The following is a 15564-nucleotide window of genomic DNA, read 5'->3' as shown; positions in this document are numbered from 1 at the left end:
ATTTGGAAGCGATTGGTCCATATCCTAAGAGCTTCAGCAGGCAGCAGTTGAGAGACATCTTTTATTCTGAAAGATCAATAGTGGGCTAAATTCAATGGCTTTAGCAAATCTGTATTGTTTATGACCTCTCTGTGGCAAGTTCAGAGGAAGAAAATGATGTGGTTAATTTTGTTTTTCCCATTTTAAACTAGTGTCTGTTTTCTGTTGCTGTTATCTGCCACGTGTGTGTGTATGCTGCTGGAAATACCTTTTCCAGCAGAGTACCAACATTGTCTTTGCAGAGGGTAGGAAATATGCAGTGACCCATGGAAAAAGTTTCAAGGACTTGCAACTTCATGTAGATGGTTGATGTTTTTGTCAAAAAAGAAGGGCCATATGTGCACAGTGAAGTGTCTGGGGAGGGTATTTAGCACTGAAGCCCTCATGAAACCGAGGGGGACAGGGCAGCTGGTGCCTCTGCAGAGCCGCGTTTGGCCCCGTAGCAGTGGCTCAGGGTATTCGAGAGGGCTGGAGGCAGAGGGGGCAGGAGGSAGATGCAGCTGGGCAGGGGGCTCARCGAGATGCAGACAGAGCCCRTCCAGGGACCTTGGGTCTCCGGCAGAGCTAGGGGAGGCTGCCTTTTGCTGGCCCGCAATGTGGATCATTGGTGGTGGGCAGGTTTCATTTCTTGGCTGCACAGATGCTGGCGACAGACCCCATTCTAGGGGTGAGTAACTGCCTCTTCTTGCTGCTAGGTTTTCCTGAAGCCAGGAGTCATCTCCAGACTGGAGAAGCAGCGCAACAAGGTGATATCCCAGAAAATGATCCTCCTGCAGGCAGCTTGCAAGGGCTTCCTCAGCCGGCAGAAATTCAAGAGGTTGAAGGTACGCATCCCTGTGATCACGAGTATTCTGTGCCCACCACAGCACAGGATTGGGCCRCAGCGGGAGGGTCAATGCTGCTGTGATGTGGCCAAGTGCACCTCATGGGACAGGATGCAGCTCCTTCGGGCTGAGCATGCTGCTCCTTTGAACGGCAGTGCAGAGCCCTGTGCACTGCTGGGAGCAGGCAACCCTCTCCCGTGGCCTGCAGGTGGCTGTGGCATGTCATGCTGCATGTAAGCTCTGATGCAGAGCTGCTCCATCTGCTCACTGCTGCCTCCAGCATGTCCCTTCCCCACCTGCGGCCAGCTGAGTGCCCCACYTTGCCCTTCCCTGCGGTGGGCCCAGGTTGTAGCTGGGTGGGTGGCACTGCCAGCTCTGTCTCCTTGCAGATTCAACGCCTTGCCATTCGGTGCATCCAGAAGAACCTGGTGATCTTCCAGGCCGTGAGGCATTGGCCCTGGTGGCAGCTGATGAGCCGTGTGCGGCCCTTGCTCAGCATCAACGTCGCAGAAGATCGACTCCGTGCCAAAGAAGTATGCACCAAGTAAAGGGATGGGATGGGGGAAGAGAGAGTGGGATAGGATGGGATGGGATGCTTTAGGAGCTCTGCTTAGTGGACTAGTCAAATTGGAGGTACCTCCTGCCACGGGAGACAGGTTACCGTGGCTATCCAGAAGGCTTTATGTTCCTAGCACTGCATTTTTTGCCCTGAGTAATGTCATATAGCTGTGGAGGAAGAAACAACTTTCCTCCTTCCTTAGACAGGTCGTTGCAGGTCTGCAAATGTCCCACAGTCCTAATCCTGTTCCAGGGATGTAGCTGTCCCAGTGCCCTCCTGACTCTCCAGGGCTGTGCCCAGTCCCTTGGGCTCCAGACACCACCCCGTGCTAGCTGGCCTCCCACGTCAGTCTTTGGGACAACGGAGGAGATAAGCAAGCCAAATCCATCCTTGACACAAGGGACTCTACTCTGTAATATCACCAGAATTGTTTTTGCTTCCATCAGAGCTGAAATTGGTGATAGGAGACTATTTAATGGGTATTTGCCGATTTAGGAGAGTCACCTTTCAGCCTTTCTCACAGTGTGTGACCTGTGCTAAATTCCTAGTCCGTCCTCTCTGGCTTTCCTGCTCCTCCTTTTGCCTTAGTGAAGTTTTAACAAGATGTTTTTAGGTTGGTTCAGACAAAATAAAAGCTGTCCAAGTGTGTTTCCCTTTCAAGATTTGTCTTGGCCTCAGCACCCAATGACCTCTATAATTTATCACATTTCTGCACATTCTGCTTTTGCTCACCRTTGGACATCAAAGCAGGACAACACTGCAATGAGAAGCTCTTTTTGCAGTTATAGTGAGGCTGCCTGAAAGAGAATCACACAAATCCATGTGCCTTTGCAACTGCTCTCTGATAGCCTGCCAGGTTTGCAAGGCACACTTGATGAGCAAAATTCAGACATTTGGATGCTCATCCCAAGCTTTTGAGGTTTGCTTCTTTCTCATAAAATGTGCTCTGTACATAACCAAAGCTGACAGTCCCTCCAACGAAATTCATGTCAGGAGTTAAAGTCCTAGCAATCTGCAGTGAGCAGCCTTCAAATTTGCCTGGTAAATTTTCTTAATAAGGCAGTTATGTCTCTCCCACTTATTTTTAACAGAAAACAATGTATTCATAAATAAACTGGGGATATTTGAGCTCTCAAAATCTCTTTTTTTCTTTTTCTTGAAATTTTACCTAGGAGGAGCTGGCAGCACTAAGAAGAAAGCTGGAAAAATCAGAGCAGTCATGCAGTGAGCTCAGGCAGAACACAGAAAAGCTGGAAAGCAAGGTAAAGCCTGAGAAATGCCTCTGTGTGCACCTCTAGGGTCATGTTAGAAATTGAGCCACAACATGATAATTATGGACAGCAATGCCAGGAGTCGAATGGGACTAACTCCCTGTCACCTGATGGGCTCAAGAAGGACCGTTTGCACCTATGTCGCYGCCTTGCAGCCTGTTTAGCGCAAATGCTGCAGGCTGGGTTTTCCCGTGCTGGGATTCTGCTGGTGCTTCCTCAGCCTCGACTGGTGTCAGACCAGCAAGGCTCGGGAGCCGTCGGCATGTTAGCATTTGGACGTGCGTCAACACTCCTTGAAGAGCTGTTTTTTTCTTTTTAATTACCCAAGAAGGTTACCCGGTGATTAATTTTTTCAGGTCACAGGCATGAAATGTGCCGCTTTGTCTCTGTGTGGGAAGCCGGCAGCTCTTTACTGCTCTCTGCCTGGAGATCTGAGCCGAGAGGGCTGTTTCTCGGGGAGCAATCATTGTTTGCTGCTTGCTGCTGTTTAAGTTGCTCAGCAGTTGTTTCTTTCTAAGGCCTTTTATGTCAAGGTCCTGCAGCCAGTGCCAGATGAGAGATCTCGCGCCTGCTGTAACGTGTGATTGTGCTTGGAGGAGGCAGTGATTAGCAAAGGGTTGGGAAGGAGGGAGCTGCAGGAGTGCGAGCTGCTGGCAAAATCGGTGCAGCTTGAGGTTGATTCTGCAGGACSCAGCCAGGCTGCAAGGCCTGACCCACGCATTCAGGCCAGCATCCCTGTGGGGCACCTGGTGTGGGTCCAGGCTTGCCAGAGCAGCAGACCCRGGCAAGTGGATTGGTGTCTCCAGAGATAACTTCATCTGTCGTACCCATGAATCCCCTATGGCTTTGATGCTCCATGCATCTGCCGTCATCCTCCAGCCGTGGTCCCCTCGGCTGTCCCTGCGCCTGGCCCCCTGCTTCTGGCTGTGTCCGCTTGGCCATCCCTGGTCCTTGCCCCATGCTCCCAAACATGTCTCCTTGGCTCTCCCTGGTCTCAGCCCCGTGCTCCCAGCCACGTCCCCTGGCAGGGCTGCTGCTGCGTCCTGGCTCGTGCTCTCAGGACGCAGCGAGGAGGCATGGGGAGGAAGTGCTGTTGTCTTACTCTGCCCTGGATCGCCACGGACGCGGCATATTAGAGTGCTGAAGAATGGCAGTGCAAATGTAATCCATTCTCCTGACAAAGACTCTAATGAGAATAGGAAATTATATACAAATGTATCATATTCTCATTACACTCTCCAGATTGCAATCTTGGCGACCTCTGCAGACACCAGAAGTGGCTTAGTTTAATGGCACGAATGCTAATAATGAGGAGAAAGTACGTAGTAAGAATACTGTGCCTCTCCCTGGGCTGAACGTGTGACCCATGTGAGCAGCTAGAGCCAAGTGGCAGCCGTGTTGGGTTCCTCTCCGGGAAGCAGCTGGCTCTGCTGCCTAATTGCTCGTCAGAAAGGAGTGCTCAGAGGCTCACGCAGGGCCACGCACATCTCGGGGCCACCGTGTGYGTGCTTGGGGCCGTCCCCAGATGCACGAGCAGTAGTGCCTGGACGTCTCAGCGTTAGCTGGTGTTAGGTTGCTGGGTTCTCTGGTCCTGGACGGGGAGCTCCAGATCAACACTATGGCTCTGGTTAATGATATCCATCATCCCCCCGCCTTTCGTTTGGGAAGAGATTGTAGCCCTGAGCTTGGGGCTACAAAGGCTAGTGCTTTACAAAAGACCTAGAAGGGTGCCTGCACCCATGGGAAGGAAAAGCCTGTTGAGTTTACTCACCTGAGTTACGCTTTTTTGGACCTCTGGAAGAGCCTGCGTAGCCTTCCTGCAAAGCGTGAAGTGCTTTAGAAAGCCACTATAATGCTGTTAGATGGAGGAGAAAGACCATTTTAAGTCTGTGCACTTCCCTCTTTTGTACTGATCTCCTGGGGGCTTTGTAGGTGTCAGGGGCTGGTTCAGAGACGCTGGCCCGGTGGCCTCTGCAGCCCCTTAGAGGGGTGGACCAGCTCAGACAGATTAAAGGGATCATGTCTGGTTTGCAAAAAGTGCAGTTAATTTTCCAGATTAATACTTTACTTCTTCATWTATGTGCTTTTTGTTTCAAATGAAATTTAATGCTCATCAGTTAGAAGAGTGCAGAAATCTCATCAGCCCTGACTGCAGCACGCTGCAGGTAGCACGTGGCTGGCGCGAGTCGTGGGCTGCGCGGTGCTAGCGGGTGCACCGCAGCTCGTGGTGCCCGGGGACACCCTGGCAGGCATCGTGCTCCGGGCGGCCACGGTGACGTGGCTCCAGAGGGGAAAGCAGACCTGTGGGGAGAATCCTGTCCTTTGGAAAATCAGGGAAATCTTCACCCGGATTTGCCAGTTCTCATATTGAGGGCTGGACGGCAGCTCCACATGAGCACTGTCGTGCTCATTGGAGAGGAAACTTGGGAGGCCTTATGTATCACTGGGGTTAGTGAACTCCATCTTAGGTTTTAATTTAGCAGAACAGCAGAGATCAGGACTGTACCAGGGTCCAAGGGCACCGCTGCAAGTCCAGTGAAGTGTGGTACACCCCGTTGCATGTGCTGACATGCTGACTGTGCATCAGAAAGCAGGACAACTCCTGCAAGCTTTCAAAAACGTTTAATCTTTAAATGCATGTCAAGCAAAAGCCTGTGCGTGCTGCAGCCCTGCTGGGGTCCTGCCCCTGCAGCAGGGAGCTCCCTCGTCGCTTTGATGCCAAAGCTTCCAGCTTTAGCAAAATACTCGAATCTGACAATGAGTTTCACCTCTTCCTTATTCTGTTAAAAAACGACCAAAGATGAGAGCTTATTTTGAGGCTGGCAGGCTTTCCGAAGAGGCCAGCTAACCAGCCATGCGCAGGGTGCCTCGCCGTGTCTGCACGCCGCGCACGGCGGCAGGCGTGGGTCCGGGGAGCCCTCTGGGGCGGACGTGCCCACGGGGCGCCTCCGAGCAGCGCCCGGCTGCCCCAGGGCCGCTGCAAAGCTGCAGCAGCCCCRCGGGGACGCAGCAGCTCCCCGGGGCTCTGGAACAGGCAGATCCCGCCGGGGGTGAAGCCCATCCTCACCCGCGGCGGCTCCCACAGATCATCGACCTGACGACGGAGCTCGCCGACGAGCGCTACAGGGGCGACRCCGCCTGCCAGGCCCTGGACGGGGAGCGGGCCGAGAGGCTGCGGGCCGCGCGCCAGCTGCAGGAGCTGCAGGTAGGGCAGCACAGGGCCGTGCGGAGGCGATGCCGCGCGCCCTCCGCGAGCTCCGGCCTCCGAGGAGCCGGGGCAGCTGCCCCCCTTCCTTCTTGTTTTTTTTTTCCCAGAGCAAACATGACCAAGTGCAGAAGAAGCTGGAGTCAGTGGAAAAGCAGCTGGAAGAAGCCCAGCAGCTAGTTGAGTTGCGTGAGATGAAGCTAAGCGGCTCCRGAGGAGGTGAGGGCATGCCCAGGGTGTTTGAAGGGCGTTTTGCGCTCCAGTGTGATGAGAAGGCTGCTAAGGGGATGGGGGAGGAAGGTTTTGCTCCTCCAGCACTGCCTGTGGCAGGGAGCACCGTGGGAAGGGATGGGACAGGACGGGATGGGGCCGGTGGGTGGTGGGGGTGAGTGGGTGGTTGTGCCTCGGAGCAGCCGCTCGGGCTGCACGCCCCTGAGCCACGCGCCCGCGTCGCCGGGCCCCTGCGTTCACAGAGGAYGAGTGGCAAGTGCGATTCGAGTGCGCGCAGACGGAGATCGGGTTTCTGCGGAAGCGGCTGGCCCAGCTGGAGGAGCGGCTGGAGGCCGAGCGGGGCTCGAGGACGGAGCTGGAGCAGAAGGTGAGCGGAGAGAGCAGTGCTGAGTAGCTGCTGCCCGAGGAGCGGGTAACGTGGGACGTGTCAGGCCCAGCACCGTGCGGCCAGGAACGAGGAAGCCAACCTGCTGCCCCGAGCAGGGCCTCCAAGTCAGGTCACTTCCCCTAAGAATAAAATAAAGGAAGCAGTCTTGCTCATGGTACATTAACAAGTGATAAAAAAGCAGCCTATTCTTAGGAGCTTGGGTAATGCAAAACAGCCCATTTGCTTTCAGATAGTTAGTTTGGAATTACAGGCTTCATTAACGATTTTGCTTATTTAAAGTCAGCCCTTAACGACTCCGCACCCTGGCTTGCGAGAGCGCTGTGCTTCTCAGTGCCCCCAACTTGCTGCAGATCCCGCTGAGCGCGTGTGCTGCAGCGGCAATCCCTCCGCCGCTCACGGCCCCGTCTTCCCGCAGCTCGGCGAGGTGCRGGCTGCTTACGATGCTGCCAAGAAGGCAGCGCAGCAGATGAAGAGGAAGTGCAAGCGGCTGGCCTGCGACCTGGAGGACACACAGATGCTCACGGAGAGCCAGCAGAGCCGCAGCCACGAGCTGGAGAAGAAGCAGAAGAAGTAAGGCTGGGACCTGCGCTCAGAAGGGGCTGCTGCAGAAGAGCAGTCGCTGCAGCAGGCCGGGCAGACATGCTGGCACACACCTGCACGTGCCCTGGTGCAGGACGGGCGAGCGCGAGCCCTTGCGTGGAGGGAGGTTGTTCAAGCAAGAGGAGGTGCTCGAGCGTGGAGGAGCAAGCCCCTTTCCTCCTCGGGGGCCAGCTCAGCAGCAGGCTCCGACTTTTCATTTGGTGCCAAACTCCTGGAGGGTCTGTTATTTTTATGTACTTCAACGGCTGTGCCCCAGCACGTTTAAAGGGACTTCAGGCGAGTAATGGCCACTCACAGTAGTTTTTTGCTCTTTGGACATTGCTATCAGACCGAGTAATTAGTGATTCACCAAACGACTGCAGCACTTTGCAGGCAATAGGGTTTTTTTGTCATCTCAAAAGCACCTGGAAAGCCCTGTGATGGGAGAAGCAGGCTGTCCCTGTGCCCAGCCCCCTTTCCCTGCCTTGGAGCAGCCTCCTCCCATGCTTGGCAGGAGGGTGAAGTGTCCTTTCTCCGCSCAGGTTTGACTTGCAGTTGGCCCAGGCCCTGGGGGAGTCTGCTTTTGAGAAGAGCCTCCGTGAAAAAGTGTCACAGGAAAACACAAGCATCAGGTGGGAGATGGCCAAACTTCAGCAGAGCTTAGAGGTAAGAGGAAAATGTCCCATTTTACTGCATGTTATCCAGTTTCCAGAGCAGCAATCAGGACAAAGCCATTATCTTTGCAATTAGATCAGGGGCAATCAGTTACAAACCAGGCAACTTGATTCTAATTTCTTTTAGTGCAGTTCTGGGATGTGCCTGGTGTATTTAAACAGCAGTATCCTCTGCTAGAAGGAAACACTTTCATATTTTACAWGTAGAGACCCAGTCCCATGATTTAGCTTCTCAGGCACTCCCTGATTTTCCCTGAGGTCCCTTGTGGTCTTACTGGTGCCTCTACCCATAACCTCACCTGCAAGAAACTGCAGCCCTGCACCCTCAGTGCATGGCTCAGGGGATCTGGGGGCCAGCGTCTGCATCGGTAAATGATAATAGAGCTCTAGATTTGAAATCACGARTGCATCGCTCGTTGGCCTGGTGCATGCTCTCTAGTGCTCGATGTGGAGATGGGGACTGTATTGCACTGGTGTTGGAGGAGCAAGGGCAAGGGGAGAGGGGCCAGGCGTGCTGAGGGCTGGGGCTGGAGGAAGGAAGGTGGCGGTAAGGTAATGCCAGGCAGTGGGAGCTGTGGGGACGCAACGGGGGGACACGCCGTGGGGTGCGAAAGGAGAGGTCAGGAGCGAGCGAGCAGTGCTGAGAGGGGAAGCAAGGGCGAAGGATGGCCAGCAGGTGGGCAGCTTGCCCCCTCCTCGGTTCGGGGTGCTGGCTCACGCCTGGCCCTTCCCCGAGCAGCAGAAGGAGGCGGAAGCCCGCGGGCTGGCGCAGCGGGTGACCCAGCTGACCAGCCGCGTGGAGGAGCTCAGCGCGCCCAGCGCCCACGACACCCGCGCCGTGCCCGCCCTGAGGAAGCAGCTCTGGGACCTGGAGGCCAGCGCTGCCGAGCAGCAGAAGGAGCTGGCGCGGCAGACGGCCACCGTGGATCACCTGGAGCAGGTAGCGCCGCCTCGGCCCCGCCGCGAGCCCGCCCTGCGCAGACCCTCCCCGTCCCTGGTGCCCCGGTGCTGCGTTCGCCCGGACGACACGCTCCTCTTCGGGTCTTTCAGCTCCACCAGCGGCTTGAGCTGGAGATTGAGCGGATGAAGCAGATTCACCAGAAGGAGCTGGAGGACAAGGACGAAGAGCTGGAGGACGTGCGGCAGTCCTGCCAGCGCCGGGTAGGGCAGTGCTTGGGATGGGACCAGGGCTCCCTGGCTGTGCGGGAGGTGGGAATGGGAGCCGGGAGGATGCAGGGGCCATAGTGGCCAGGACGGAGACTCTGGGGACGGTGACCCTGGGCGTCCCCACCTCCCTTCTCGCCCCCTGGCTCTGCTAGTTGCCTAAGGGAAACATTGTGCTGGAAAAGTGCACGCTTATCGGGGAATGGCATGGCAGTTAGAGGCAGGGAGGAGGTGCTGGAGCTTCCTGCACCCTGCTGCCGCTGACCCTGGAGACTGTGGCAATCACTGCAGGCAGCCCGACTCCTGGCTGACACCACAGTCCCATTCAGCCCTGGGCTCACTCCGCTAACAAATGTGGTAAACTGGAGAGGGATTTCCCTGGGCTCTCTCTGTCTGTGATGGAGGAGAAGAGAGAAATAACTCTCCCTTGAGAGTACTCGTTCCTCTCCCAAGCACAGAGACGCCAGTCGCCACTGCTCTCCTCGCTCCAGGCACTGCAAAATCCAAGCTCTCAGGCAAGGGTTGATCTCTGCTGCTGTGGAGAGACTGTGGCTGAGATCGTGACTTAGAGCCATTTGCAGCCCAGTGCACCACGGGTATGACATTCCCAAAGAGTAGAGCCAGAGTCAGGCCAAGGGCGCCGACTCCAGATGGCCAGGGCTCCGTTTTCAGTGATAACAAACAGAAATTACCCTTTCGACAAGGTTTTGAGAAGGTTGTGAGGTTGGTGGCTTGCAAACGTGAATTCAGATTTCCCTGAAATCCCGGAGGTATTTGATTCAGGGCTGCGCTGTTGCTTTGTGGCAGCCAGTTTCTATTAGGCCTGAGGCATGCCTGGCTGTCGATAGTGAATTAGTATTGCTAAGGCTTAATGAGTGGGTCCACAGGGCTTTGCACGTGCTGTTATAGGAAGGCAGGGCAAAAGGCAAGGCAAAGAGGCGATCTCTGTTCCCCCTGCTCCTGTGAACTCGCAGCCACGTCCCGYGAGGCTGGGTTACCTGGGGGCCGTGAACCAGTGCAAACACCACCGTTTCCCACCCCGCTGCCTTCCCGCAGCGCTGCTGTTCTTGCAGGACTGGAGAGCGACAGTTGGTTCAGTGCTTTTCCTCCTTCCCTTTGCTTGTCCGTTCCTGCCGGAGCTCCAGGCCTGTTGCGAGCTGTGCCTCGCTCAGTGCTCCCCTCCAGGGTCCTCTCTGCATTTCCCCTGGCTGCTCCTCTCTGTCTTCTTAATTGCCCTGTCCAGAAGGGCAAGATATTGCCAGCATCACTAAAGGCAGTGCAGTGCCTTCGAGGCTGCTGTCAGCCAACAGGGTGGCGTTCATCCTTACCCTGCCCAGCCTGAGTATTTTTTTTTTCCAAATGAGTAAATGGCAGAGGCTCTCCAGAGAGYAATCGGTATTTACCAGCCTGCTCATGTTCCACTTTTAAGCACGGTTTATGAGCAGCTTCTCAGAGGTGTAGGAGGCGGCTGGCTCGGGGCAGCGAGGCCTCCAGAGAGCTGTGCCAGCTGCTGACGGGTTCACAGCCCCGAGTCTGCTCGGCACGTCTGCTGCCAGGAGGAGCCGCGGCCAGTGAAACAAGCTCTTTTGGTTTGTCAACACTTTCCTCCCCACCACATTTCAGCAGGACTTGCTGGACCTTTTACAGCTGCGCAGCAGAGCTTTGCAGTGCCAGACCAGGTCCGGTTCTCTTCTGCAGAGCACTTAATGTTTTCCCTTGGCCCTGATGGATGGATGATGCTTGAATAGAGGCCGCATTAGAGGGRGATTCAGGCTTCCTGCACTCAGGGCTAGCACGGAGGCTCCCTTTTCTCCGAGGAGCGGTACAACTCCTGCCTTTATCGCACCTTTGGCCCTGCGAGGTYGCTGCCATCTTCTGCGTTTCCTTGGTGGGGAGCTGGAGCGAGGGTGCTCMACACCTGGCCTATAGTTGCAGGATGCTTTTACGAAACCTGGGACATGACATTATACACGAGATGMGATTTTCCCAGCTGGAGTGAGAAGCCAGGGCTGTGCCAGGCTGCACATTTTAAAAGCGAAGCCAGTCCCCTGCAAGCTGTTCCACTCTTGGTGCTGGCTCCTGCAAGCAGAGAGCGAAGGGGGAGCACGGGGAGGGCGCRAGCCTGGGGCCAGCTTCCTGGGGCTGGTGCGGAGCAGAGTGRAGCGGGTGGCTGCGCTATGAGCATATCTGTGCTTGTCCCCCGCACACAGCTCCGTCAGCTGGAGATGCAGTTGGAGCAAGAGTAYGAGGAGAAGCAGATGGTGTTGCATGAGAAACGGGATCTGGAAGGGCTCATTGGCACCCTGTGTGAGCAGGTAAGAGGATGGAGCCCACGCGCGCTTGCTTGCAGCAGCCCAGGGCAAGGCTAGCAAGCTGCTGGCCAGGCAGACRCGCGCTTCACTCTCATCCTCGCTGAGAGCTCTCAGAAGCAAACCTGCTTCTCTGGCTGTGCCCTGCTCAAAATGCTGACTGTGAAGAAAGGAGCATGACTATGTGTGTGTGCATGTGGACAGAGTGATAACTTGCTTATTCAAACAAATGCAGCCGTCACGGAACAAACGAGGCCCTGTTAGCTTGCCCCTTGCAAACCACCCTGGCAGTGTGATGTGCTGGTCAGAGCGATGGCAGGTGCCTCAGCAATTACTGCCGTGCCAGGAGTGTTCCGGGACAGCAGGCRTCATATTGGAGGTGGGAGTCAGTCTCATGAATGACTCTTGGAGGGGGGGCTGTTCACTTTTCTACAGAAAAGTTATCTGGATAGCCGATAATCAGAGACATCCGCTTTTTAATGTTATTTTCCTAAGAGAGTGAAACTAAACAGAACTAAAACTGGAGCAGCACCATCTGTCCAGAAAAGCAGTTTATCAGATTCTGCTATTTGCTGTGGAATTTTGTCTCAGACACATTTGTTGAACAAATCCTTTTTCACTCTCTAATGTGTGTATGGCAGTGATTGAAGTGCATGTAATAGGAAAAGCACACACAGCTGCTCCGTGTTAAAGTAGAAGGCAAGGGACTGAATGCAGCTTCATTGAACAGCATTTATCAGATTGGGCGTCACTTAATATCGCAGAGCAGGCAAGGCTGGAAGCCATCTCAYGCCCCAGCTCCTGCAGCAGGAGTGCTCGCCGCCAGGTGAGGTGTGCAGAGCCCGTGCCGGGCCGTGTCCTCAGGGCAGCAGCAGGCACGCAGCATTCCTGGCTCCCAAGGAGCTGCCCATGCAGCCTCTCTGCCCGGCTCAGCAAGGGCTGAGCRGGCTTTGTAAGGGCAAGGGGACAGGGAAGAGTACAGCTGGATATGGCTATGATATATATGAAATATCACTGGGGCCCTCTAAAAGGCAACTGCTAAATTGCCTCTCTGCTTTGTAACTTAAAAAGCACCAGACTCTAATGGTRGAAGGAAAGGCAAAGGCTGGCACACCCGCTGTTCCCATTTGCGGTACAAAACCCGTCGTCTGGTATGGCAAGCACTGAGCTATGCAGAAGAAGRTACTGAGCAGTGTCCATCATAGAGTCTATAGGGAAGGCAGGATGCTCTGCTGTAGTGTTATAAATACAGTCTGATTTACAGTGGACAGTATGTTTCAGACCAGTTCATTAAAAAAGGTAAAACAACCAACTCAGAAAACTAATTGCAGAAATGAAGATGCCAATAGTGTGAGGTTCCAGCAAATGCCAGCTAGCTCTTGGATGGGCCACAGGTCAAATCTGCACGACTGGCATTTGCCGGTGAACAGAAAATAGGAGAACAGGTTTGAAAGTAGAAGAGCTGTGGAAATGGGACTAAATGGAAAATGTTTTCATGCTTCAATTAGTTTGAAATCAAGCAGTGAAACTACGTCCCTGTTTATTTGGTGTTTTTCTAGTTCTTTTAGACCTGTAACCATGGTTGCTCTCAGTTTGAGGGGGTAGCATAGAGTTCTTTCTTTTTAAATGTGCTTCCTACCTTCCTTCTTTAAAAGGCTTCAGCGTAATGTAGTGACACCACATTGCCGGGTGATGAGCCTCCAAAATAACACAGCAGCTATTTTCTGCCAGCATGGCTGGAGATTCAGAATGAGAAATCGCTGCCTCCCCCACCAAAGGCCGTAGCACTGCTTACGTGCCTCCGTGGCTGACGAAGACTCGAGATGCTTTGCACTAGAGATGCGTAAATAATTCTTAATGAAGCTTTTTTGATCAGTGGTTTGCATTTTTTTTCCTGTGGGCTGATTTCCTCATGCCCTTGGCACTGTTTTTCCGACCTGTGATTTCTCCCAGTAAGTTGCGGAGGTTTCTGTCTTCCTTCCTTTCATGCCTCAGAAACGTGCCCTGAGTTTTTAATTTCTGCACCCTGTGCTTGAGGGCTCCCTGGCAGCYGCGGCTCCCCTGCGAAAGGCAGTCCTGGGCCGGCACAGTGAGGCCTCTGTGCAGCCACGCTGCGGGTGGGAACGCGGGCTGGGCAAGCACGCTCCGAGGAACAGCTTTTGGGTGGGAAGCACAGTGCAGCTGTGTCACACTCAGAGCATTTCAGTGGAATCTGCTGGGTTGGATGTTTACATAATTCAGTTTCTTCTTTTCATTTAAATATTTTTTTTTGATAAAATTGTAATTTCTATACGTAGGCACTTACAGCTTCTTGCACAATTTCAGCATTACCAAAATCCTTTCCTATTCTTGAATCAGTATTTTTTAGAAGTTCAATTGCACRGGCAGCATCCGTGGTTGAGTTCAGCTCAGCACCAGCAGGTCCAAACTTGAGGTTTCCCTGGGGCAGGGGATGCCCTGTCCTGTTGGTGCTCATGACAGCTCCTCTCCCCTCTCCAGATCGGCCACCGGGACTTTGACGTGGAGAAGCAGCTCCGGCGGGACCTGAGGAGGACGCACGCGCTGCTGGCGGACGTGCAGCTCCTGCTGGCRGCCACCACCGGCCCCGGCACCTCGGCAGGCAAGGAGGAGCTGGAGAGAGCCCGCAGGCAGGTAGGAGCTATGCTTTAAAATGCCTTTAAGCACGTAGGCTTCCTCCGTTCGCCTTGGCGTCCCCCCTCTAGGGGAAGAGACAGCGGTTCCCGCGCCGTGTGCATCAGCATCCTCGCAGCATCCTTGCCCCGAGCTGCCATTGGGGCGTTGGGGACCTGCACCCAAAGCAGCCGATGAGCCGTGTGCCGTGCTCCAAACCGGTGGGGTCTCCGGCACACGGGACCCCTCCGAGGCCGGTGCAGAGGGGTCCCTCCAGGACCGCGCTGCCCGCCCATTGCACCCCAGCCTTGCTCGGGTGGCCTTGGGGGCTGGGGCTTTCTGAGGGCTCCCAAGCGCTTTGCGAGGGGCTGGAGGAATATGTGCCATGAGCAAGGTGCTTCTGCTAGTTTTCCTCAAATCCGCAGCGCAAACCATATGAAAAGGCAGGAATTGCCCCAACCTCAGCCCTGCGCGGCCCCCAGCAGCTGTGTTTGGTACCTCCACCGTGCGCTGGAGGTAACGGGTGTCTGGTGCCGTCCATCATCTGCTAACGAATAGCGCTGTGCTGGTACAGGGAGGCAGGCCTGGCCTCTCCCAGGAACGTCATTTATTTACCTTGACCAAGGTGGAGCTGCAAGAAGTATTTACAGAMCTTCTGATCTTAATTGTGCCACAAGCGAATGGTGACTCCTGCATCGCTGGGCAAACATCGCACTCTCAGGCCAGCGTTAAAAAGTGCCTCTCGTGCTGACGAGGGTATTCTTGTATGAACTACTTCTGCTTAATTAAGACAACAGTGGTTAAGTATTTCTTTTCTTACAGCCCCTGTTAATTACCTTCTGCTCAGTGCATTTTCTGTTTAATAACGAAATCCAGAGGCCTTGCTTTCAGCGYGCGTTGTCATAGAAATGGCTGCAAGCGTTGAGGGCGGTGGTGGAGCCTGAGCAAGGATCGGCGCTCGTTCGCCGCCCTTCACACTGGCTGCGCCCGCGGCCCGAGCGGGACGCCCCGGCCCCRGCTCAGACCCCGGCACCCGCGGCGTGCCCTGCGGCAGGACAGCGGTGTCATGGAGCCACGGTCCTGGTCTCCAATTCCCCACCTGCTCCTGCCGGCCTCCGCGCAGGCTCCGGTGTAGCCCTGAGAGTCCCGAAGCCCTGGGACGGGGGGAGGTGGTGCAGCCATGGAGAGGGGAGCCCTCACCCCAGAAGCCTTGGCCAGGTCCCCCGTTCCCGCGGGCATGGAGCGGCCGGCCGGCGGGGCGAGCAGTGTCCGAGGGCCGCGGTGCGTCGGGCAGGCGAGGCCAGGGCTCGGAAAMCCGTCGGCAATTCATCCGCTCCGTACCTTTCCCCTGCAAACCAGCTAACCTGGAGGCGTAAACGCTCCCAACATCGCACACGCATAATTGGGATAATCGTTCTGCATAAAGAGCAGCTGCGAGCCGCAGCTGCTCCCCCTGCGCCCGGCRGCCGCGGCGCGGAGCCCGGCCCGGGTCCGCGGGACCAGCACGGGCAGGCGGCGTGCCTGGCATGCGTCCGGAGTGGGCACGCGGCGCCGAGCAGCGGGCAGGCGGGTGGAAGAGGTGGCTGCCAGGTCGCCGGGTGCATTGGCTTCACCACTGAGGCGGAGGGGCTGTTTGCTGCCCTGGAGATCGCTGCGGGGCAGAGCCCCGTGCTCGCCAGCAGCCGGGCGC

At 55.5% G+C, this 15564-nt stretch overlaps 1 protein-coding gene across 1 annotated transcript in view; it reads left to right on the top strand.

Moving 5' to 3' along the window:
* MYO18B (myosin XVIIIB) overlaps positions 1-15564 on the top strand; it is an 81186-nt gene that overhangs the window by 42020 nt on the left and 23602 nt on the right. The window contains exons 19-30 of the mRNA XM_085310277.1: positions 735-863; positions 1253-1396; positions 2595-2684; positions 5779-5898; positions 6009-6117; positions 6372-6496; positions 6933-7087; positions 7639-7762; positions 8510-8710; positions 8821-8931; positions 11145-11249; positions 13743-13895. Of these exons, the coding sequence (XP_085166403.1) occupies positions 735-863; positions 1253-1396; positions 2595-2684; positions 5779-5898; positions 6009-6117; positions 6372-6496; positions 6933-7087; positions 7639-7762; positions 8510-8710; positions 8821-8931; positions 11145-11249; positions 13743-13895 (1566 nt within the window). The remainder of the gene's footprint in view (positions 1-734; positions 864-1252; positions 1397-2594; positions 2685-5778; positions 5899-6008; positions 6118-6371; positions 6497-6932; positions 7088-7638; positions 7763-8509; positions 8711-8820; positions 8932-11144; positions 11250-13742; positions 13896-15564) is intronic.

Source organism: Rhea americana, unplaced genomic scaffold, assembly GCF_003343005.1.
Source record: "Rhea americana isolate MKP2758 unplaced genomic scaffold, rheAme1 scaffold_315, whole genome shotgun sequence".
In the NCBI taxonomy this organism is placed as follows: Eukaryota; Metazoa; Chordata; class Aves; order Rheiformes; family Rheidae; genus Rhea; species Rhea americana.
Note: the sequence above shows the minus strand (reverse complement) of the source record. Positions and strands in the feature narration are given on the sequence as shown.